Source organism: Schistocerca americana, chromosome 4 (genome assembly GCF_021461395.2).
Source record: "Schistocerca americana isolate TAMUIC-IGC-003095 chromosome 4, iqSchAmer2.1, whole genome shotgun sequence".
NCBI classification, from domain to species: Eukaryota; Metazoa; Arthropoda; class Insecta; order Orthoptera; family Acrididae; genus Schistocerca; species Schistocerca americana.
The window spans coordinates 434,470,668-434,496,660 of record NC_060122.1 but is presented as its reverse complement, the minus strand read 5'-3'; the positions used below and the strand labels follow the sequence as shown (position 1 = coordinate 434,496,660).

Genomic DNA, 25,993 nt, shown 5'->3' with positions numbered 1-25,993 from the left:
CTCTCTCTCACACTCTCTCTCTCACTCTCATGCTCCGCTCTCCCCCCCCCCCCCCCCCCCCCCCCCCACACACACACACACACTGTAAATACTAGTGCCACCACACAACCAAAGATGGACAATGCCAGAAGTTATCGATAGTGAAAATGACTAAACAATGGGTGAGGTGGCATTAACTCTATCCCTCTGTTTTTAGACAATGGGAAGAGCGGGATTCCATGTAGAATTTAAGCAAAAACCTCCATCTCTATTTACAGGGTTACTTGCTAATTTAATTTCAACTGCTTGCTTAATAACACTATCCCAATAACTGTAAGTGGACTTACAGTTGATCCGGATAATGGTATTTGATCCACGGACAAGTACAATGCTATAGCAGTTCTGGACAAACAAGTGAATGTTCAAAAGATGTAATGTTTTATATCTGATTTAGTGTATTGTAGGATTGGTGCTGACCCCACAAAAAGTGTTGAAAGAATGACTAACAGGGACGTGAAGGAAAGTTCCTTCTCAGAGGAGACTGTCAAGGACCTTAATACTTATTGTGCTGTTCCCATTAGTTATGTGGCTTTCTGAAGATCCACAAAGAAGAGGTTCCTCCTCATCCGATTGTGAGTAACACTGGTGCTCTGATATACCATGTAGAAAAACACATTGCCAGTCTGTTGAGCCCACTGGTTGGTCAGTGTGAGCATCATACTAAGAACTCTGCGGATTTCTTGCGGCAATTAGATGGAATGCGTTTGAATGACTCTGATATTCTAGTAAGTTTTGATTTGGTCTCTCTCTTCATTCTTGTTTCTCTGTCTGATTCTTTAGTATCCCCCCCACCCGCCCCCCAGCCGATGTCCCAATGGAGGCGGAGTTAACTCACTACAGACCTAGCCTTGGACTAGTACTGAGAGGTGTCATCTACTCAAGTCATTAGCTGCTCTCACCAGCCGTGTACTGAGTGTATTGTCATGCACGTATTTATGTAGTTTGGTTCCTGCAGTTCAATTCACGTGGTGAGTTTATTTATACGAAGTTGTCCAAAATTTGAAGTCCTCCACTGAGCCCGTGAAGCTTTCCTATGAAGCCACTGGTGATACCAAAATTTTGTTACCCCAACCACATCCCTTCACAATGTGTGGCAAGGTACATGCCAAGTTACAGCATTGGCATGATAACAGTGTCATTTCTCCTACTTTGAGGAGTTCGCAGGCCACCCCTTTGGTAGTGATTCAGAAGCCTGATGGCACTGTGTGCTTTGCAGTTATTTTAAATATAAAGTCAAGGAGGTGTTAAGTATTATTTCTGGGGTTAAAAAGTTCCAAGCCTTCCCATATAGGGCGAGGATTCTCCTCATCATTGACCACAAGCCATTGCTTTCCTTATTTGGCCCTCATTCCAAGCTGCTAGACAGGATTTCTCATTGGTTGCAGCAGTCGGCTCTGCAATGGTAATCAGCATCTGACTACCACCCCATTTCACCTGGCTTCTAACTCAGAGGTGGAGTGCTTTGTGTGTACATTCAAGATCAAGATGAAGTAGTCCGTGTCTGTATCTGCCTCGATAATGCATTGTCAAGTTTTCTGCCTATGTACCAGGCAATGCCAGTCAACAGTTACAGTCTGGCAAAAAGTTTGCTTGGGTGCCAGCAACAGAGTCTCCTGCATTCATTGCACCCCAAGTCACATGCCATGGACTACCGTAACCCGCCACAATTTCCTTCCGCAATGTACTTACTGAAGGACTGCAGCTGGGTCTCATGGTGGGCCACGAAGGACAGTTATTGTTTGTGATGGATGTTGGTTGAGAGCAGCTGACTCATCATGGTTGTGCCCACATCCTGATGGAGCACCGCTGCGCTGATTAGGTGTTTAACTAACAAACCTATTTCAACTATGAGCAGACAGATGAAGCTGTGATGGAGAGCCCACTGTCACCTATTACTGTAGATTAGTTTATGGAAGACTTTGAGGAATGTGCCTCAGAGTCAGCAGCTTTGAAACCTGCATATTTTTTCAGATATGTAGACTGTGAGAATTTGAACAACTTTTTAGAATACCTGAATTTAATCCATCCAAATATTCATTTCACAATCGAGGTGGAGAAGAATGGCTGCCTTCCCTTCCTTGATGTGTTTTTCTTTTCTGCCTTGCCTCAATATGAGCATGGTTTGATATGTGTGTCAAAAAAATAGCAGGAAAAAAAAATTGTTTCGTACATAAGTCACCTTACCTCTCAACAGTCTCCTTTGAGGGATATACTCTTGGTCCAGCAATCTCCATCTTTTTCATACAATCAGACAAATAGGTTCTGTCAAACTCTGCAAAATACTATTTGACTCAAATATCACTTCCTCATTTGATGAAAATTTCTTCCCAGCAAGCCAAAGTTTCAAACTAGGGAACTGGAAGAAGCCAGTTGGAGCTAAGTCTGGTGAAAACAGTGGACGAGGAATGAATTCAAAGCTCAATTTCTACATTTTCACAATTGTTATCCCCAATGTGTGGGATAATGCATTATCCTGGTGAAAAAGCACTTTTTTGCATGCCAACCTTGGTCTTTTTTCAGCCAACGCAATTCATACTATCCAACAGTGAAGCATAGTACAGTCCAGCTAGAGTTCTGGCTTTTTCTAAGTAAGCTATGAGAATTACTGTGGCCATCACCTTACCAGCTGAAAAATTGTTCTTTGCCTTCTTCCGTACACTTTCACCAGACTTTGTCCATTGTTTCAACTGCCATTTTGACTTTGATATGTAATGATGGATCTAGGTTTCACCATCAGTCACAAATTTCATCAACAGCAGAGATCAACGCAAAAAGTCTTGCATGTTGTGATTAAATATTACCAGACATGGTGCTGAAATGTTGGGCCAAATGTGTTTTGGAAAACTGTGAGCACTTGCAGCACCCACTTTACACATGCCTTCCAAATTGTCAATTCTCAGTGCATGATATTAGACAATCAGTCAGCTGAGATGAGTCTGGTCGTACATTATCATATGACAAATTTTGTCAATGGTTCCCTCTGTGGTGACGTAACTAACTGACCATTGTGTGCTTCATCTTCTGTGTTTGTCCAAGCACATTTAAATTCATTACTCTAAAAGTAAATGATCTTCAATGACGGTGCAGTGTCTGCCTGAACTTCATCCAAATATGTTTTGATTTGTGCTGTAGTCCTACACTTCAAATGAAAATGTTTAACAACAGCACGAAAGTCTGACCAGCTCAGGCAGTTATCAATAACAAAATGTATGGTGCAGTGTTGAAATTCTTTATAAAATCCCTGGAATAAATAGGTTTACCAACCTTGAAGATGCAGCAAAGGTGTTACATTCTTTCATAGAAATTTATAATACTTATCAGTCCAATACGGTATTACGTAGCATGGTTGAATTTTGCTTTATTTATAAAATATTCTTTCATTTAAATATTTATCTGCATTATTATGGTGGAAGAAAAATTCTTGGCTTGTATGTTTGTATGCTGATTATCATCAAAAAACTGTACATCTTGTAACATAAGACAACAATAAAAATAATTGAAGTCACACTGACAAAGATTCCAAATTATAAAAAGATGAGAATGAAGAAAAAAACAAGTACAAGTTCTGGCCAAAAGATTACTCATTTAGCAGTATTTCTGTTGTGCCTGTCTGCGACTCAACATCTATGCTACATGGTGAGCAGCAATCTACCCTTTTCATAATATTATCATTATTTCAACCTTGATTTTCCATTGTTTATTTTACTTCTAAATCTACTTCTCCATGTGAGCTCGAATCTGTCTAATTTTATCTTTATGGTCTTTTTTTGTGAGATATATGTAGGAGAAAGCAATAGACTGCTGGACTCCTCTAGGAACATACACTCCCGGAACTTTAACAACAGACCACACTGCAATGCAGAATGCCTCACTTGAAATGTCTGCCACAGGACTTGGCCGAGTATCTCTGTGACACTTTCGTGCTTACGAAATGAATCTGTAACAAAACACACTGCTCATCTTTGGATCTTCTCCATTTCCTCTAACAATATTATCTAATATTGATCCCATACTCAAGTACTGGTGGAATGAAAGCTTTGTAAGCTACCTCCTTCCTGGGTGGCCTACATTTTCTGAGGATTGGCTCTGAGAACTGTGGGACTTAATTGCTCTGGTCATCAGTCCCCTAGAACTTAGAACTACTTAAACCTAACTAACCGAAGGACATCACACACATCCATGCCCGAGGCAGGATTCGAACCTGCAACCGTAGCTGTTGCGCGATTCCAGACTGTAGCGCCTAGAACCGCTCGGCCACTCCGGCCGGCTTCTGAGGATCCTTCTGAAGAATCTCAGTCTGACATCTGCCTTATCTACAATTAGTTGTGTGTCTTTGTTCCATTTTAAATCACTTCATACACATACTCATAGACATTTTATGGAAATAAATGCTTCCAGTGATTGTCCTGCAACTACGTAATTATACAACAAAGGGCATGGTCTTTGATGGTTACACATCTTATTTCACTTCAGTACCTTCAGTGGTTGAATTTTTAAGGGCTTGTTAAGAGAGTCTACTCACCTTTGCATCACATACAAAAATGAAAATGTGCCAAGTTTGCTAGGCTTTTTTAAAAGTTCTAGCAAAGATTTTGTTGTTTGATTTAATACACATAGAGAACTTTTTATGCTGAATCACACCATGGCAAAAATTAGGGTTTTAGCCATACCTCAATATAGATACAAGCCTCTAAAGTGGTTACAAAATTCATTGTGATATTCTGAGAGCCAAGGTTTGACCAACCACTGCTACTTTTCATATGAACCAACCACACCAAAACTTTAGAGGGTTATTCTATCTATGATATCTATACATGGATCAAAATTTAATTAACAATGGATGCCTAAATGAAAAGATATGCATCTGAAAAGTTAGCCTAAATTTTCTGTGTGCAAATTTTAGGGTATTTTTGGGGAGCAATTGTGTCTTGTTCAATCCTTTTTTCTTGCCATAGCTGAAAAGAGCACACTTTAAGCTTCCAAAGCTATATGTTTAATTTCTGGATCTCGCATTTTGATGGGTAAGAATACATTTCAAAAGTTATTATTTTAGCACTTCCAGAAGATTGAAAAGTGAAATATTTTCCTCGTTAAGTTCCAAATTAATTTATTTTATTCAAGTATACAAATCAGTTTCAAACATTAACTTAACACATACCATAAAAACAAGTACAATACGCAACACAGCAAATTTGGAAAACAAAAATATAAAAAGTCAGAACAGATTGTGGATAACTTAGTGTATTCCTGATGATAATGGTGATGATGTTGATAGTACTTCTGAAGTCATGAAAATATGTTGCTCAGGAATCCAGCAGGTGTCTTTAGCAGTTGGCCAGTAGAAGGAACGAGCAGAACCATGTAGGTGCATAAAGCTAATGAGGACATCTTGTTCATGTGAAACCCACCAAAAATTGTCATACTCCCACGTGACATATTGTCCTGGTTATAAACTTGCAATTGTGATTGCTGGAATTTCTTCATGTGCTTCGAAGGCATTAACTGTGAATGTTATAGCATCACTGGAAACTCTTGTTTACTATGAGCTGATTACAATTTATTGGCTTAAACTGATGATTTTTCTCTTAATCCAGAAATTGTATGTCTGCTGGCAAACCTTATGTCTTGATAAGGCTGAATGTTTTCAGTTTCTTCTTTTGGTACTTAAAAAACTTAATGCCTGGAATTCTATCATCACAGAATTATGACAAATCGTATGGAGTAAATATCTGGTTATCTAGGGGTCTCTGCAGACTAGCATGGGCTATTAGTCTTTTTGCTTTTCCCCAATGCCATCACAAGGCAATTTATTGCGGTTTGTTCAAAAAAAAATTCCATTCAGCAAGTGATGCTAAAATTACTTTCGTGCAGACATACATTGTTGAAATTTTTGAGATTCTTATACTGAGCAGCTGAACCATGACCAAAGTAAAAAATGTTCTTAATGTCTTCAATCTTTGTCTTTAAAATGTGCTATTAAATTTATTTGACAGGCATGGACAGCAATGGTATTCTGCCAGAGACCGTCACTGATCACACAAATGCTAATGTTTTTGACATTCTCTGCCACCAAAATAGACAGCAAATATACGTAATATGGCCTGACTATTCTCCCAATAAAATCCTTGCACAGCACCTTGAACAACAAATGAATAATTCTCAGCAAAATCCATCAATATAATTAATTCATTCTCTGCAAGATTTTCTTTTAGCTGCTTAAGGTATAAACAAAGGGACGGCTTCTTACACTAGTAATTTACGAAATGCATGAAATCTTCAACAGTTCTCTGACAATTCTCCAATGTGTTTCTATCAGTATGGATCAATTGTTTTTATTTCACTGTTTCATCAGTGGTCATAGTCTTTAAATGTATCTTCAAGAAAAGCCTCTGGCTGCATTTTTTCTGGACACTGCTCACAGTGTTGCAGTATACAATCGTTTTATTCCAAACTGCATACAGTTTTTTTCATCAAGTCCATCTAATCATTTTGGATGGATGTTGTTGAAACCACCATTAATTTGGCATTTTGATGACTTGCACATACACACACTTAATGTGATCCACACGCACCAATTGTAGTACACCATTTTGACCTGAGCCCAAACAATTTTGACAAGCTCATTTCATTTCCATATTATTTGCAATAAGCAATGAACATTTCTTTCAGGTTAAAGAGGAGCAGGTGTTTCTGTTTGTGAATCTTTTCCCCATTTATTCTTACTGGAACACAATCCTTTGTGCCTGGGCATAAATGAGAAAAATCTTCAAAAAAGTGAGGACATTTTGTTTACTTCATCACTGAGCTTTATCCCTTTTCAGTTTTCAGGTGTTGCCAAAATCCCATCTTTCATCTTTAGTTTCCTAGCCTTCTTCACCATTGTAGTTGAAACAGCAAATTCTTTAGCTGTTTTTTCAATAGTTGGTTGGTTGGTTGGTTTTGGGGAAGGAGACCAAACAGCGAGGTCATCGGTCTCATCGGATTAGGGAAGGACGGGGAAGGAAGTCAGCCGTGCCCTTTGAAAGGAACCATCCCGGCATTTCCCTGGAGCGATTTAGGGAAATCACGGAAAACCTAAATCAGGATGGCCGGACGCGGGATTGAACCGTCATCCTCCCGAATGCGAGTCCAGTGTCTAACCACTGCGCCACCTCGCTCGGTTATTTTTCAATAGTCCAGCTATTTGGGGCCACAGTCAAAATTTGAACTTTCTGCATTTGCTTGAAGTGTGAAGCTTAATTTTAAGTTCTTTAATTGAGATGTCAATTTTTTTTATATTTTTGGCACTCTTCTGTTTGTGTTTGAGCAATATCTACTTGGCTCACACCAGCAGCAATTCCCTTAGTAATCCTGCCTTGGGCTTTCAGATCCCAATGATCCCTTTTGCTGATCCATTGAAGCTTTAATGGTGGCAGTAAAGCAAGCATCAACAATAGCCATGTCTTCAGGATATGGTGATTCTTGCTTATCCTGATGGGGCAATTCTTTTTGGGCCACTTCATGCCTATATCTGGCACAAATTTTCTGACCTGTTTTAAAAGCTTCATTAATCAGTAACTTCAACCTACCAGACATTGCAATGGTTACTGGTGTTAAAGCCTCCTTGGTTACGTGTTTTTCTTTACCAAATGGGCCACAGCATGTCTTCAGCAGGAACTGAAATTTTGTCATCAAAAAGGCATTATGGTGTGAACAAATTTGAGCATCTTCAGCAAAATCAACCCAGACCTACATCACAGTAGCTCCTTGTCCTTTGGTGACATTTTGTTAAGTGGTTGTAGTTGACTTTTGCATAATAGAATGGTGATTACTTATGACAATCAGCTCCATCTGATCCACCAAAGTAGCAAGGTTCAAGAGTCTCTTGGTTCATTTTATAGAATAGTTTATTAACCTATAAAAATCAATTTTGAAAGCTCATGAATATTCTGGTTGTAAGATGCTGTTATACATGATGATGCATATGAAACATTCACTTAAAATCTCACAGTAGTTGTAATTTACTTGTAACTGATTCAGTCTTGTTTGTACATAAAATATGCAAATTAGGTTATCAAAATATGCTATTTTAGTGCTTACCTTCTACTATACAACAATGATTATTGGTTATTCCAACACTCAGTTCTCAACACTAAGATTGTACAATCTCAATATCAAAGATAACACCTCACAGAAGACTGTCACTGGGAAAATTGCCAATAACGAGAGCAACAGATGAAACTGGTGATTCAGTAATGTATAACTGTGCGAGGGTGGAGCCTTCTATTGCTGCTTTATAATGCTGATGAAAACTGAGTGACAATGCATACATGAACCACCATGCATTGTAGGGTTAAAACATTCTAATGCATCATCAGGAGAAAGAAAACTGGCGTTCTACGGAGCGGAGCATGGAATGTCAGATCCCTTAATCGGGTAGGTAGGTTAGAAAATTTAAAAAGGGAAATGGATAGGTTGAAGTTAGATATAGTGGGAATTAGTGAAGTTCGGTGGCAGGAGGAACAAGACTTCTGGTCAGGTGACTACAGAGTTATAAGCACAAAATCAAATAGGGGTAATGCAGGAGTAGGTTTAATAATGAATAGGAAAATAGGAATGCGGGTAAGCTACTACAAACAGCATAGTGAACGCATTATTGTGGCCAAGATAGATACGAAGCCCACACCTACTACAGTAGTACAAGTTTATATGCCAACTAGCTCTGCAGATGACGAAGAAATTGAAGAAATGTATGATGAAATAAAAGAAATTATTCAGATTGTGAAGGGAGACGAAAATTTAATAGTCATGGGTGACTGGAATTTGAGTGTAGGAAAAGGGAGAGAAGGAAACATAGTAGGTGAATATGGATTGGGGGAAAGAAATGAAAGAGGAAGCCGTCTGGTAGAATTTTGCACAGAGCACAACATAATCATAGCTAACACTTGGTTTAAGAATCATGAAAGAAGGTTGTATACATGGAAGAACCCTGGAGATACTAAAAGGTATCAGATAGATTATATAATGGTAAGACAGAGATTTAGGAACCAGGTTTTAAATTGTAAGACATTTCCAGGTGCAGATGTGGACTCTGACCACAATCTATTGGTTATGACCTGTAGATTAAAACTGAAGAAACTGCAAAAAGGTGGGAATTTAAGGAGATGGGACCTGGATAAACTGAAAGAACCAGAGGTTGTACAGAGTTTCAGGGAGAGCATAAGGGAACAACTGACAGGAATGGGGGAAAGAAATACAGTAGAAGAAGAATGAGTAGCTTTGAGGGATGAAGTAGCGAAGGCAGCAGAGGATCAAGTAGGTAAAAAGACGAGGGCTAGTAGAAATCCTTGGGTAACAGAAGAAATATTGAATTTAATTGATGAAAGGAGAAAATATAAAAATGCAGTAAATGAAGCAGGCAAAAAGGTATACAAACGTCTCAAAAATGAAATCGACAGGAAGTGCAAAATGGCTATGCAGGGATGGCTAGAGGACAAATGTAAGGATGTAGAGGCCTATCTCACTAGGGGTAAGATAGATACCGCCTACAGGAAAATTAAAGAGACCTTTGGAGATAAGAGAACGACTTGTATGAATATCAAGAGCTCAGATGGAAACCCAGTTCTAAGCAAAGAAGGGAAAGCAGAAAGGTGGAAGGAGTATATAGAGGGTCTATACAAGGGCAATGTACTTGAGGACAATATTATGGAAATGGAAGAGGATGTAGATGAAGATGAAATGGGAGATATGATACTGCGTGAAGAGTTTGACAGAGCACTGAAATACCTGAGTCGAAACAAGGCCCCCGGAGTAGACAACATTCCATTGGAACTACTGACGGCCTTCGGAGAGCCAGTCCTGACAAAACTCTACCATCTGGTGAGCAAGATGTATGAAACAGGCGAAATACCCTCAGACTTCAAGAAGAATATAATAATTCCAATCCCAAAGAAAGCAGGTGTTGACAGATGTGAAAATTACCGAACTATCAGTTTAATAAGTCACAGCTGCAAAATACTAACACGAATTCTTTACAGCCGAATGGAAAAACTAGTAGAAGCCAACCTCGGGGAAGATCAGTTTGGATTCCGTAGAAACACTGGAACATGTGAGGCAATACTGACCTTACGAGTTATCTTTGAAGAAAGATTAAGGAAAGGCAAACCTACGTTTCTAGCATTTGTAGACTTAGAGAAAGCTTTTGACAATGTTGACTGGAATACTCTCTTTCAAATTCTAAAGGTGGCAGGGGTAAAATACAGGGAGCGAAAGGCTATTTACAATTTGCACAGAAACCAGATGGCAGTTATAAGAGTCGAGGGACATGAAAGGGAAGCAGTGGTTGGGAAGGGAGTAAGACAGGGTTGTAGCCTCTCCCCGATGTTGTTCAATCTGTATATTGAGCAAGCAGTAAAGGAAACAAAAGAAAAATTCAGAGTAGGTATTAAAATTCATGGAGAAGAAATAAAAACTTTGAGGTTCGCCGATGACATTGTAATTCTGTCAGAGACAGCAAAGGACTTGGAAGAGCAGTTGAATGGAATGGACAGTGTCTTGAAAGGAGGATATAAGATGAACATCAACAAAAGCAAAACAAGGATAATGGAATGTAGTCTAATTAAGTCGGGTGATGCTGAGGGGATTAGATTAGGAAATGAGACACTTAAAGTAGTAAAGGAGTTTTGCTATTTGGGGAGCAAAACAACTGATGATGGTCGAAGTAGAAAGGATATAAAATGTAGACTGGCAATGGCAAGGAAAGTGTTTCTGAAGAAGAGAAATTTGTTAACATCGAATATAGATTTAAGTGTCAGGAAGTCATTTCTGAAAGTATTTGTATGGAGTGTAGCCATGTATGGAAGTGAAACATGGACGATAAATAGTTTGGACAAGAAGAGAATAGAAGCTTTCGAAATGTGGTGCTACAGAAGAATGCTGAAGATTAGATGGGTAGATCACATAACTAATGAGGAAGTATTGAATAGGATTGGGGAGAAGAGAAGTTTGTGGCACAACTTGACCAGAAGAAGGGATCGGTTGGTAGGACATGTTCTGAGGCATCAAGTGATCACCAATTTAGTATTGGAGGGCAGCGTGGAGGGTAAAAATCATAGAGGGAGACCAAGAGATGAATACAATAAGCAGATTCAGAAGGATGTAGGTTGCAGTAGGTACTGAGAGATGAAAAAGCTTGCACAGGATAGAGTAGCATGGAGAGCTGCATCAAACCAGTCCCAGGACTGAAGACCACAACAACAACAACAACAACAATGCATCATAGCATTCCATTATGATCTAGATTTTATAATCTTAAGAGCATTTTGTAAGCATTTTATATTCTATACCGCAAAAAACTATTAGCACAGTTACATTACCTAAACCACAGGCAAATCTTATACCTTTAAGTTACACTACAATTACCCATATTTTGATTTACAAGTTCAAACTGTATTAATTTTTGTATATATTTCAGCATATATAGACATCATAGGTAGGAATAATCCCCTGAAGTTTTGTGTGATTGGTTAATTTGAAAACCAGCAGTAGTCGGTTAAATCTTAGCTCTCAGAATAGCGTGATGAATTTTTTAGCTACTTTAGAGAACTGTATCTATATTTAGGTGTGGGCATGGTGTCATTCATTCAGCACAAAAAGTTGTCTATGTATATTAAAGCAAACGACCAAGTGTTTGCCAGAACTTTTAAAAAAGCCTAGCAAACTTGGCACATTTGCACCTTCGTACATGATGCGAAAGTGAGTAACCTCTCTTTAAAAGCTCCTAAAATTCAACCACTGAAGATACTGGACTGAAATTTGATATATAACCATCAAACACCTTATAGACCCTTCACACAAAATTTCATTAGATTTGGAGATGGTCAAGTGGGGACACTTTTTAATACTGGTCCCTTTGGCATGGAATGACACAATACACTACTTTTGTTTACATTGAGAGTCCACTTCCACTCCTTGCACTGAGTGTCAGTCCTTTGTAAGTCTTCTGCATTTTTCAACAATTCTCTTGCACAGAAACTTCTCTGTCTACAACAGCAACATCCGCAAAAATCCTATTGATATTCCAACGTGATCTACTAGGTCATTTACATATACTATGAAAAGTAATGGTCCTGTAACACTATCTTAGGGCATGTCCAAAACTGCTTTAGCATCTGAAGAATACTCTCCCTTCAGAAGGGCATTCTGTGTTCTGTATGCTTGAAACACTTTAATCCAATCACACAGTTGGCCCTATATTCTGTATTCTTGTATTTTGTTCATTAGATGGCAGTGCGGAACTGTAATGAATGCCTTCTGGAAGTCAAGGAACACAGCATCAACCTGGGCACCTATACCTACTTATTCCTGGGGCTCCTGGACAAATACTGTGAGCTAGGCTTCACATGATCATTGTTTTAGGAACCTATGTTGATTCCTCCAGAGGTGATTTTCAGTCTCCATAAATGTTATAATATGTGAGCGTAAAACATAATCCAAAATTCTACAACAGACTGATGCCGGAGATGTAAGCCTACAGTTCAGTGCATCTGTTTGCTAACCCTCCTTGAAGACAGGAATGGCATGCGCTTTTTTTCCCAATCATTAGGAACACTTCACTCCTCTAGAGACCTGTGGTACACTGCTACTAGAAGAGGGGCAAGTCTTTTCGCATACTCTGTGCAGTAGAATCGAATTGGTACCCTGTCAGGTCCAGCGTCCTTTCCTCGCTTAGCAATTTCAGTTGCTTTTCTACCCCATGGTCACTTATTTCGATATCTGTCATTTTTGTCATTCATGTGACTATTTAAAGGAGGAACTACAGTGCAATCTTCCTCTGTAAAACAGTTTTGGAAAAAGAAATCCAGTATTTTGCAATTTCTAATCTGTTTTGTTAATAAAACATATACAATAATTGCATGAAATATCCAATTTCCTATTCAAGCAACATTTCGTAAACTTTCACTATCCACTGTGTAATTTTCCAATTACTGATAACAATAGTACAGTTACTTCATTTGGAATCATTTTATTTAAAGTATTATTTCTGATTTGCTATACATGCAAACCGTGTGAATGCAAAATATTCATCATTTGTTTCTTGATTGTTATAGTTCATTTAAAAGCCCTCATTCTTCTCTTTTCAAAAATGTTTTACTTTTCCCAAAAACTCTACATTTCAAAAGTTATTTGTATTCAATATTTTCATGTTATAGAATGTTTCAGTCCTAAAATGTAATTAATTCCAAAATTCAGTACAAAGTTCTGTAGACTTGATTTTTCTGTTTCCAAAAATGTATATTATCACTAAAATAACTAATTAGTCTTGTAATTTTAATCCTGGAATTTCCATTGTTGTTATTCTCATAATTATTGCAATTAGTAAACATCACTTCCTCAAATCTTTTAGCTTTGGGAACCCTCTTTCACAATGGACAGCTCTTCCATAAAATAGTATTAATAATTTTGCTATTTTCTAATATACAACAATTAGTTAAAGAAAATCACTTAATTTTTAATTTTCTTTTTTAATATTACTATCTAACATGCAGTAAGCTTGTATTTTACCATTTTGTTATTCCTGTAAGATGTATAGTTCTAAATAGGTGTTACACACGAAGTCTTCGTCCTTCGGTCCCCAACAGTCTGAATGTATAAATCTCCAGGACCTAGCTGTGAACTCTTACACAATCTATGGTTCATCATGAATCGTTCAGTTACTTCGTGTCCTCTATTCATACAGGATTGTTCCTATGTCAGATGTATGGAAAGTTATATGTTACTCTGGGACAGGTGAACTTGGTACTATTTGTTAACTGGGGTAGCCCACTGATCTGTACCAAATACTGGGGCCCGTGTATGTCTCAAAGCTTATCATAAAAAGAGCACATTGGGTGTTAATAAATATGAAGAGATCGAAACTCCATTGCTGCAGTGATGTGTACTTTATTTAACAAATACTCATCAAGTCCATCAATAGCAGAAGGATGATAACAGAAGACAGATCAGTAGGCTTCAAAGACATAATTACAGGTCAGTTAATGCTACATCATCTTCTAAAAAGCCTTCTCATAATTATGGTGTCAATTATTCCACACACTTTCAGTTGCAAAGTGTCACATGGCAGCGTAGAGAGGTTAGGGCAGCTAGGTGCAGTCAGGAGTTTAGACAAGAGGGCGGGGGGGATAGAGGCGGGGGGTACCGGAAAAGGAGAGAAGTAAAAAGAATGGGTGCATTGGTGGAATAGTGGGCTGTTTAATGCTGGTATGGGAACAGGGAAGGGGCTAGATGGATGAGGACAATGACTAATGACGGTTGAGGCCAGGAGGATTACGAGAATGTAGGATATCCCTGCAATATATCTTACATTCCCGTAACCCTCCTGGCCTCAATCTTCGTTAGTCATTGGCCTCAGCTATTTAGCTCCTTCCCTGTTCCCATTCCAGTATTACACAGCCACTCTATTCCACCAATGCACCCACTCTTTTTACTTCTCTCCTTTCTCAGTACCCATCATGTCCCACCCCCCTCACCATCTAACCTCCCAATTGCACCTAGCTGCCCTACACTCTCTACACCTCATATCTGCATGCTCCCCTGCAGGACTTCAACATCCCCAGCCCTACTCTGCTCTCTCTCCCCCTCCCTGCCCCAGCCACCTCCTTTCCACCCAGTTGCCTTTCCCATCATGCACTGGTGCTCCAGCTGGCTGCTGCTGCTGCTGCTCGTAATCTGGCTTCAGCTGCCAGAGACTGTGGTCATGTGTGTGTGACGGGGCACGCACGCGCGCGGGTGTGTGTGTGTGTGTGTGTGTGTGTGTGTGTGTGTGAGAGAGAGAGAGAGAGAGAGAGAGAGAGAGAGAGAGAGAGAGAGAGAGAGAGAGAGAGAGAGAGAGAGAAATCTATTTTTGACAAAGGAATTTTTGGCTGAAAGCTTATTTTGTGACAGTCCTTTCGTTGCGCCTATCTGCAATTCAGCATCTCCGCTATATGAGTAGTAGCAACTACCCTTTTTATAATGTTCTGGCAGTAGTGAGTTTCCCTGACATGGTATAATTTGTAAGTTCCAGTGCCTGCACAACTTTGATGTTCCATGTGTCTTGCCCCCCATTATATGGACACAACCAAATGCACTGACATTGTGTGTCTTAACCATCACCCACTCAACTTCCATGCCAATGGCCAGTACAAGGTCTGACGGCATCCTAATCACGACATGCTGATCTATTCCATTCACCATGGTGGCAGGAGTACTTTGCCTCCAACACAGTGGCCACCCATAATTTAACTGTTCATGAGTGTAATTCAAAGTGTGTGTGTTCATAAAAGAGCTAGCTTTGTTAGAAGGTTAAAATATGGTTTTGGGAGCACCTTCTCACTAAAAACAGTGTTGTCAAAAATAACTCTTTAGCCAAACTTCTTAGAGCTAGTGGCCATTGTGAACTGATGCTCAAATCTCTTCATATCCCACTTCACCACAGTGGTAGGAGTACTCTCCCTCCAAAACAGCGGCCATCTGTAATCTAGCTGCGGTTTTAGGAGCACCTTCTCACTAAAAATGGCACTGTAAAGAATAATCTTTTTTCACAAAACTTCTTACAGCTAGTGGCCATTGTGAACCAACACTTGAGTCTCTCCAGATCCTGTGTGTAGTACCTAAAGGGTAAAAATTAACTGTTTTGGAACAATTCAAGGTAACCTAATTTCTCAAGCGGTTGGAAAATTTAAGACTTAATGATCAATTGGTCACTAAAAACCAAATTTTCTATGATACCATGATGTCAGCTTTGTCAAAATAGGTAGTTTGCTCTCTTCTTCTTCACAAATGTTTGATCTGCTCCTAATGTTTTCTGCCTTTGCCTCCCGTCACCATGGCTTCACGTTCAGTTTTCCCATTGCCCCAATATTTTTGAAGCCTTTGTATTTTTGTAACTTTATCCTCCCATCCCCCTCCCCCATTCCCTCGATACGTTTACCATTTCTTATCCTTTCCCCTCTCACAGCCCCACCCCCCACCTCCCCCGTCCCTTCCTGATTCCCTATTCATTTAGGCATACATTTTGGTCCATCTTAATAGCTGGCAGTTCACTGAAATCGTGGTTTTCTACATCACCACTAGTTTGTCTTCTTCTAATTTATAACAGTATTTTATTCTATTCCATCATTTCAAATGGCTCTGTTTAGCATTTATTTTATTTCAATCTCTTTATACTCTCAGCACCACCACTCTGTGCTTTCACTAAGTTTTGTTATCAAATCAATCTACTGTGCGGCCCTCTCGCTTCAGCATATATGAAGTCTACAGCAGTATTTGCATAACACTGTGATTCATGAGTGTGATAACTAGTATGTCTTAGCACTGCATACTGTCATGTTTTGGCAAATTTCTGTATGGTTCCTAGTCCTGCGCACAGGGAGATTTAAATTATTATTAATGTTGTAATTTTATACTGTTAACTTAGAGGTTTTACTTCCCATTTCAGGCTTTCCTATGTTTGTATTTGATGAATGCAGCCTTTGCTTAAATGTCATTACATCAATGACTTTTGAATATGATAATGTTGTCTCCACTGTTTACTTCCTGCCTTAAGCTTAGCTATACGACTGATCAGTGTTAGGTTCACAAATAAACTGTTATGTAACAAGATTGTTATTACTAATTACAGATAATCTAAAGATGCAGTAACCGAGTGAAATGCATCATTTTTAATAAAATATCTGCTACAGAGACGTTTTCTAATTTTGGCACACTAAACCACTGTTGCTGCATCTAGCCAAAATAGAGTGGAGTGATGTGTTAATTAGTGTTGTTCGAGTTGTGTAAATGTCTTACCCAGTGGTTTAAAAAAATTAAATATCTATCATGTTCTCCTAAGGCTTGCTGCTGACTGGATAAACATGAACCAAATGCTTTAAAAGCCTTCTGTCATTTGCAAACAGTAATGTTTTGCTTCTCATCCTGCCTCTTCGAAGAAGAAGTTGAGTTAGGTAATGAAAGAAGTAAATAATATAATTTTGATGTCAATAGATATTTAACACATGAAAGTTTGACAATTTTGCTCACTATGTTCAGAATAAAAGCTCCATTTTTCTTTATGCACAATTTCTCAAGCTGCAATTTATTACAAGGGATGACTGACTGAATGAAACTGGGAAACTGGGGCACATGCCCATGCATGAGTGTGCACACACAGGCACATGCACAAGCACGCACACACATGTACACGTGTACACAAGCACGCACGCATACGCACGGGCGGGCGCGCGCGCGCGCACACACACACACACACACACACACACACACACACACAGTGTGGGGAAAAATCTTGTACACTTACCTTGAGAACACAAGTTCCCGGAGTCCTGCCGTGTCTCCAATTTTGCCACTGCCTCAGACATTGGGAGGCATTACAGCATCACAGATTGTGGATTAACACATGTTATGAAACTATGGAGAATTCTAAGACTGCCATCTCGGAGGGTATCACTTCTGTGAATGGGATCCATGGTATCTTTTACAGCCTATAAAAATATCACCAATGGCAGCACCTATGATCAAAAATAAATTAGAATGAGAAATGCTACTATGACAAAATGCCAAAGAGAAATAACTGACAGCTCAGACTGGTGTATGCAAGGTAAAACTAATGCTCCAATATTCAAACCACTGTGATGGAACTATTGCATTAAATTATCAATAATTCTACTGAAAGGAAAAGTCACTTGAGAAAACTATCAAATTACAAGTAGACAGTGGCAATTACTTACCTCCAGGAGGAAAAATTCTAGTACTGCCAATGAGACACACAAAATGTATCTTTACGAGCCATTAGTTCCTTCCTCATTGAAAGGAAAGTGGGTCAGGTTGGGGAAGGTCACTCAGACTTCAGAGTGAGAGGTACCCACCAGCTGTGAGGATGAAACAATCATCATATGAGCCCCTCTCATCCTGTCGATCTGTCTGTTCTGCTACCACTTCTAACCTTCCTAAACAGAACTAATATCTCCAAATGCCACAAATAGTATTTTCAATTTTAAATGTGAGTATTTGCTGCATGGAATTTTGCCCCCTGAAGGCAAGTTTTGCCAGCCAGTCTGTCTATTTGTAATTTTATAAACCATCTTTAAGTCAGAAATGGAACTAAAGCAACTGTATGACCATTGTCCCCACTTCAGTAATATCCCAATGTAAATCTTCTGCATATGTGTGCATCGCCTCCCCCCCTCTTCTCCCCATTACACACAAGAAAGAAATCATAAAAACCAGGAAGAGAAAATGTTATGTTATAAGGCCTGCAAAATTTAAAGCAAGCAACACTAGTTTTGCGCAAGAAAAGAAGACAAGAATGCAACACTAGAGAGAGATGACTGTCATGCATACTGGGGCAGTAGTGTATTCACCACACTGAAATAGGGGTTGAGGGTGGGGAGGAATAAGAGCAGAATAAAACTGCGCATCAATAGTTGGTATGACCACCCGCTGTTTGATTACACAATTGTCAAACAGTCAGTGCAAACATTCGCATCCATTAAATAGCTGATACAGAACCAAACAACAGTTATAAGTCCCTCAATCCAAGGATGTCCATCCAGAAGTAGGCATGTCCGCCAAGAAAATTTTCTGATTTAGTCAGGAGATTCATAACAGTAAAAGCAAGAACGCTAAAAACATATGGTCATCTTCTGTACTGCCAACAGTAAAAAGCAAGCTGAAGGAAAGTCCGGAGGTGGGTGTCCCCCCAGCAGAGCTACATAATGAGGAACATCCCACCCACAGCTGTCCCACCCGTCAAGAGCATCCATTATTCAACAGAGTGACACCCTACAATTAAAAACTGGATAAGCAGAAAGAAGTCAAATCAAACCCAAAAGAGATTAGAACACAATAAACGGTCACGGAGGAAGCATTGTGGAACTCCCAGACTTTGAATACAGCAGAAGGTACCCCATCCATATCCACCCTGCCCTGCCAGGGAGGTAGATCAAAACCTTATAACTGACAATAAAAATCACTTTCACGAAGAAAATTCAGAACCAGATCAATCAGCTGAGAATCATCTGCCAATATTAAAGGCAATACATCCAGCAGTCCATACTCAGCATGGAGGGACATGAGGAGGGGCATTCTACCAAGGTATGAGCCACTGCCTGTAAGGCTTCACAACCACAATGTTGGGGTGGTTCTTTACACAAAATAAAACAATGGGATAACCTGATATAGCTGATGTGGAGACAACATTGGGCTGTGGATTCCTTCCGGGAGAAGAGGAAGGAAGAGCACCATGATACAGCAGTCTCCTCGATTGTGCAGAGTTTATAAGATGGGCCAGTAGCCCACCTGACGTCGTTCCATTCCTGTGTGAACAGAGATATCATGTGTGGCCGCAAATCCAGAGGTAAAGCAAATGTTATGTGATTAAGCACTCCCCTAGTCAAAAGTTCAGTCAGTTCACTCACTGGGATATCCAAATGACTTGGAAGCCTGAGAAAGACAACTGACCAGGCAGCACAACCAAGGTCAGCAAGGAGGTCATGAACAGTGGAGATGAAAGGGTGGCAAGAATAGCATCGGTCAGTAGCCTGCAGACTGCTCATCGAGTCTGTACATATTAAAACATGGTCAAGGGAGACCTATTTAATAAAATGGAGAGCTCTGCTAGCAGCTGTCAACTCTGCCATAAACACATGCTACATGTTCCCAACAGTGAATGGCATTCCATACTGGGAGTAGATGTGAAAGCATATCATATCCAGTCCATGGTCTTAGAGGAGTAGGTGTGATGGTAGCTCCCTGGAACTCTTGAAGAAATGGGCATAACAGATGCCAAAAGGTAATGTGGGTGAAGAAGGCTTTAGGACCTTGGAAGAGACTTGTCCTAATCCATGGCCCAGGCAACATCCAAGGGAAAGTGCACAAGAAAACACCGAGAGCACAGTCCATAGAGGGGAGATTGAGATCTTGGCGAAGAAAACCCAGCACCAGTGGACACACACACACACACACACACACACACACACACACATTGGTGGACTGAGTCTAGCAGTTTCAAAGCTGAAGGAGCCACCTAGCCACAAACAAGGTAAACATAGTCCAGATGGGATGAAACCAGAGCCTGGTAAATCTTGAAAAGGGTAGCACAATATGCAACTCCATGAAGTATGGACAGGGAAGCAGAGAGTGTTACGCTTCTGCATGCAGACAATCTCCAGATGACAAATATGGGGCAGCCAAGTAAGCTTTTTATCAAAAAGAAGGCCCAAGAAACAGGAATGTGCTACAACATCCAGCGCTGGGTACCTAAGTAGAGTTCTAGATCAGGATGGACTGTGGTACGATGGCAGAAATGCATAACCTGGATTTTTGTAGGAGAGAACTGGAACCATGGAAAAGACCCTCCACAGAGGCCCATCAGATGGCATCTTGGAGATGGCATTCAGCAGAGGCTACCAAGTTGGAGCTGTATCAAATGCAAAAATTGTCAACATACAACATAGGGGTGATCAGTGACAAACAGAGGTCACTAGCACATTGATGGCATGAGGAAGAGAATGACACTCAACACAGAACCCTATGGGATTCTGTTCTCTTGGGCCTGTGGGGAACTGAGTGAAATGCCAACTCTAACCCAGAATAACCAATTCAATAGAAACTAATGAACAAAATCAGCAGGAGGGCCTCAAAAGTCCCAGTCATGGAAGGTCAGTAAAATGTTATGATGCCATGCAGTTATACAGGTAAAAAAAAAGACTGTGATAAGGTTCATTTAGAAAAAGCCTGTCAGAGTACTGCTTCCATCCTAAGCAAATGGTCTGTTACGGATTATCCCTCCCAGCAATCACACTGATGGGAGACAAACGGCCCTGTGATTCAAGTACCCAGCATAATCTGCACACAGCCATCCTTTCAAGCAGCTTACTGAGGACATTAGTCACGCAACTGGCCAGTAACTGTTAAGAGTTCTTACCTGACTTAAGGATAGAAATAACTATGCTATTTTGCCATGATGAGCCAAATATGGTTAAAGACCCTGAGAAGATGTTGTCTTCAATTTGTCACTTCTGCAGTAGAAATGTGGCTGAGAAGCTGGTCAATTGGAAGGCTCCTATCAGACCAAGCAGTACTATCCCACAGGAGGTGGTGTGCGCTAAAGTCCCCAAGCAGAAGAAGGGAGGTGGAGTCCCTGTGCCCCAGCCATGATGGGCAGATAGTCCTTGGCTTGCATGAGTTTTCAGTTCAGGCACTAACAGCGTGATCCCTACATGGCCAGGGGGCTACCACCATGCAAATACTTGAAGACCCCCCCCCTCCCCCCCCCCCCCCCCCAACAGAATGGCTAAGATGTTGGGTTTGGGTGCACTAGCTTTGCAAGAAAGGAATAGTGCAAAGAGAGAAAGACACAAAAGGTGGAATGTACACCGCTTTGGAAGACCTTCCCTGCTTGTTCCACACTTTTGTAAAATCTGGAAAAGGTGTAGCAAGTCAAACCCAACAAGTTAAGAATAAAATAAGTTGTTGTGTGATGAGCACAAAGAAAACAAGTGACCAGAATCACAATGCAGATCCAAGCAAAATCAGCACCAAGAGTACCAGCCAATGAGAAGGCAAAGAGTAAAAGAACAGTAAAAGGACAGAGGTGCAACAAAGAAATGGAAGTAGTGTTGCAAGGGATGGGATATCATAGTTGCTGAGGGGACACTTTCAAAAAGAGATGTGAGCCAGCTCCGGCAAGTAATGATTTGTGCTACAGCTTGCACAAAAAAGACAGAATACACATCGTGGAAAATTAATGTAGCAAACAGAAAGGCACATGGCTTCTGCATAATATCCAAAACAACAAAAGGAGAAAGATCTTGAAGAAAGGGGGATTCACATTTAATACCCTGTTGGCAAAAAGCTTATTATAGGCAGAGTAAAAGGTAAAACAGGGTAAGAATGAAAAAGGAGGCCGATAATGTTTCAAAGGAACAATCCCATCATTCATCTTAGCTGGTTTGGAGGAACCACATAAAGTCTAAAACAAGTTGGCCAGTTGAACCTTGACTCCCGTCAATGCAAGTGCATCATGCTAATCTCTGTGATATCCCACTTGGTATGAAGACCCCAATGACAACAATCTTACAGTTAAATCTTAAAGATAAAGTTAGTGAACTGCTAATAGATGTTAGCTCTGAAATTATTGGTATATCAGAGCACCACTTAAATAATTTGATAATTCAGAGGCTTCCTTTACCAGGCTACAGATTAGCTGGCTGTTTCTCAAGGAGTTCCTTGCGGCGTGGTGGATTGGCTCTGTACGTAAAAAACAGTATTTCATTTGAGTCCATAGACATATCACGACGCTGCACTGAACAGATATTTGAAAGTTGTGCAGCATTAGTTGAATTTAGTGAAACTAAACTTCTAATTGCTGTTGTTTATAGGTCCCCTAACTCTGACTTCAGAGCATTTTTGCTTAAGCTAGAGAGGGTTCTTGAGTCACTTTGTAGGAAGTACCAGAAAGTAGTTATATGTGGTGACTTAAGTATTAATTTTGTACATGATTGTGCAAGAAAAAGGATGTTGGTAGATCTCCTAAATTCATATGATCGACGCAAACTGTGTTTTTCCAACTAGGGTGCCGGGGAACAGTAGCACAGTCATAGTCAATATTTTTATTCATTCTTCATTACTAGATGGGCATTCTGTTAGTAAACGGGTAAATGGCCTTTCAGACCATGATGCACAAATTTTCACACTAAAAGGTTTTTGTAGTCCAACCAATGTCGTATTTAATCACAAACTACTTAGGAAAGTTAATCCAACAGCAATAGAGAGTTTTTCAAAACTTGTCAAGGAACAAGGGTGGCAAGATGTTTATAGTGCCGATGATATAGATGATAAATACAATGCTTTCCATAACACATTTCTCATGCTCTTTGAGAGTTGCTTTCCATTAGAACATTCTAAACGGGATACTAGCAGTAATGGACAGCCCGGTTGGCTGACTAGTGGGATAAGGATATCATGTAGAACAAAGCGGGAATTATATCAAAATGTTAGAAGTACTCACAATCAAGTTACAGTAGCCCATTACAAACAGTATTGTAAGGTGCTTAAAAATGTTATTAGTAAGGCAAAGAGTATGTGGTATGCAAATAGAATAGCTAATTCACAGGATAAAATTAAAGCCATATGGTCAGTTGTGAAGGAAGTGCCTGGTCAGCAGCACAAGGTTGATGATATAAAGTCAGTTCGCAGTAATAATATTTCCGTTACCGATAAATCAGATATGTGTACAGTATTTAACCATTTTCTGAGCATTGCTGGTGAATTAAATAAAAATTTAGTTTCTACACGAAATCATATAAATTTCTTAGCAAATGCCTTTCCGAGATTGACGTCTGAAATAGTCCTCTGTGATACAGACAAGAGGGAGATTGAGTCAATAATTAAATCACTGAAGACTAAGGACTCTCATGGTTATGATGGAGTGTCTAGTAGAATATTAAAGTACAGTGCTGCACATGTTAGCCCTGTATTTAGCCATATTTGTAATTTTTCCTTTAGGAATGGTCAGTTTCCAGAGCGATTAAAGTACTCAGTAGTAAAGCCGCTTTATAAAAAGGGAGAAAGGGATAATGTAGATAATTTTAGACCTATTTCTATGCCATCAGTGTTTGCAAAAGTTATTGAAAAGGCTGTGTATGTAAGGTTAATTGATCATTTTATATCACACGATTTGTTATCAAATGTACAGTTCGGCTTTAGAAGTCGTTTGACAACTGAAAATGCTATATTCTCTTTTCTCTGTGAGGTACTGGATGGGCTAAACAAAAAGTTTCGAACGCTTGGCGTATTTTTTGATTTAACAAAGGCATTTGACTGTGTTGATCTCACAATATTGCTCCAGAAGTCGGACCATTACGGAATAAGGGGAGTAGCTCCCAATTGGTTTACCTCTTACTTTAGCAACAGGCAGCAAAAGGTCATTATTCACAATGTTGATAATGGCTGTGAAGTGGGATCTGAGTGGGGTACTGTCAAGTAGGGGGTGCCCCAGGGATCAGTATTGGGGCCGCTCCTGTTCCTTATTTATATAAATGCTATGCCCTCTAGTATTATGTGTAACTCTAAAACATTTCTGTTTGCTGATGACACTAGCTTGGTAGTAAAGGATGTTGTGTGCAACATTGACTCAGTTTCAAGTAGTCCAGTACATGACCTCAGTTCATGGCTTGTAGAAAATAAACTAACGTTAAATCACAGTAAGACTCAGTTTTTACAGTTTCTAACACACAATTCAACAAAACCTGACATTTTAATCTCACAGAACGGGCATATGATTAGTGAAACTGAACAGTTCAAATTCCTAGGTGTTCAGATAGATAGTAAGCTGTCGTGGAAAACCCACGTTCAGGATCTTGTTCAAAGACTTAATACTGCCATTTTCACTATTTGAACAGTATCGAAAGTGAGTGATACTTCGACACGTAAATGAGTCTACTTTGCTTATTTTCATTCACTTATGTCGTATGGTATTATGTTTTGGGGTAACTCTTCCCATTCTAGGAGGATATTTTTGGCTCAGAAACGGGCAGTTCGGGCAATAAGCGGTGTGAGTTCACGAACCTCTTGTCGACCTCTGTTCACGAGCCTGGGTATTTTGACATTGGCCTCTCAATATGTATATTCCTTATTGTTGTTTCTTGTTACCAATATTAGTTTATTTCCAACAATAAGCAGCTTTCACTCGGTTAATACCCGGCAGAAATCAAACCTCCATTTGGATCGGACTTCCTTAACTCTTGTGCAAAAAGGTGTGCAGTATACTGCTGCATCCATTTTCAATAAGCTGCCACTTGAATTCAAAAAACTTAGCAGTAATCCACGCACTTTCAAATCAAAACTGAAGAGTTTCCTCATGGGTCACTCCTTCTATTCTGTCGAGGAGTTCCTTGAAAAATTAAGCTGATTCTCTTTGTATTGCTGATAACGTTTGCTTAAACTTATGGACTGATTTTCTTTCAGGTTCATGAACATTTATTTTTATCTGTTATTACTTTTATGTTGTAAGTTCATGTACTGACACATTCCATGACCTTGGAGATTTGCTCCTCAATTTGGTCCTACGGAACTTGACATGTAAATAAATAAATAAATAAAAACAAAATATCTTCCATATCTATTGTAGGACATTTTCTCATGATGTACTGTGTGTAAATGACTTTGCTCACTTATCCATTTGCATTACTGCAAACGGGTGAACAGATGTATAGAGTACTAAAGAATGCTTACACAATAGAATAGATGATTTAAACAGATTTGCTACAATTTCTGATAGCTCTACAATTCTCTTGGCCTCAATGTCTACTAATTTCCTGTTCATACCTCATCCTACCCCCACCATCCCACCCTCCCACAAACTTCTTACTAACCTCTATTTCACTCTGGCCCTCTAAGTTTAGTCTGTCTGATAGTTATGTTGTTGTTGTTGTTGTTGTTGTTGTTGTTATCGTGGTCTTCAGTCCAGAGCTTGGTTTGATGCAGCTCTCCCCGCTACTCTATACTGTGCAAGCTTCTTCATCTCCCAGTACCTACTGCAGTCTACATCCCTCTGAATCTGCTTAGTGTATTCATCTCTTAGTCTCCCTCTATGATTTTTACCCTCCACACTGCCCTCCAATACTAAATTGGTGATCCCTTGATGCCTCAGAACATGTCCTACCAAACAATTCCTTCTTCTACTCAAGTTGTGCCACAAATTTCTCTTCTCCCCAATTCTCTCAATACCTCCTCATTACTTATGTGATCTACCCATCTGATCTTCAGCATTCTTCTGTAGCACCACATTTCGAAAGCTTCTGTTCTCTTCTTGTCCAAACTATTTATCGTCCACGTTTCACTTCCATACATGGCTACACTCCATAAAAATACTTTCAGAAATGGTTTCCTGACACTTAAATCTATACTCGATGTTAACAAATTTCTCTTCTTCAGAAAC

General features: G+C 39.7%; 1 protein-coding gene across 1 annotated transcript in view; it reads right to left on the bottom strand.

Moving 5' to 3' along the window:
* LOC124614022 (serine/threonine-protein kinase Genghis Khan) overlaps nucleotides 1-25,993 on the bottom strand; it is a 349,615-nt gene that overhangs the window by 309,555 nt on the left and 14,067 nt on the right. The window contains exon 2 of the mRNA XM_047142836.1: nucleotides 17,351-17,561. Within this exon, the coding sequence (XP_046998792.1) occupies nucleotides 17,351-17,411 (61 nt within the window). The 5' untranslated portion in view covers nucleotides 17,412-17,561. The remainder of the gene's footprint in view (nucleotides 1-17,350; nucleotides 17,562-25,993) is intronic.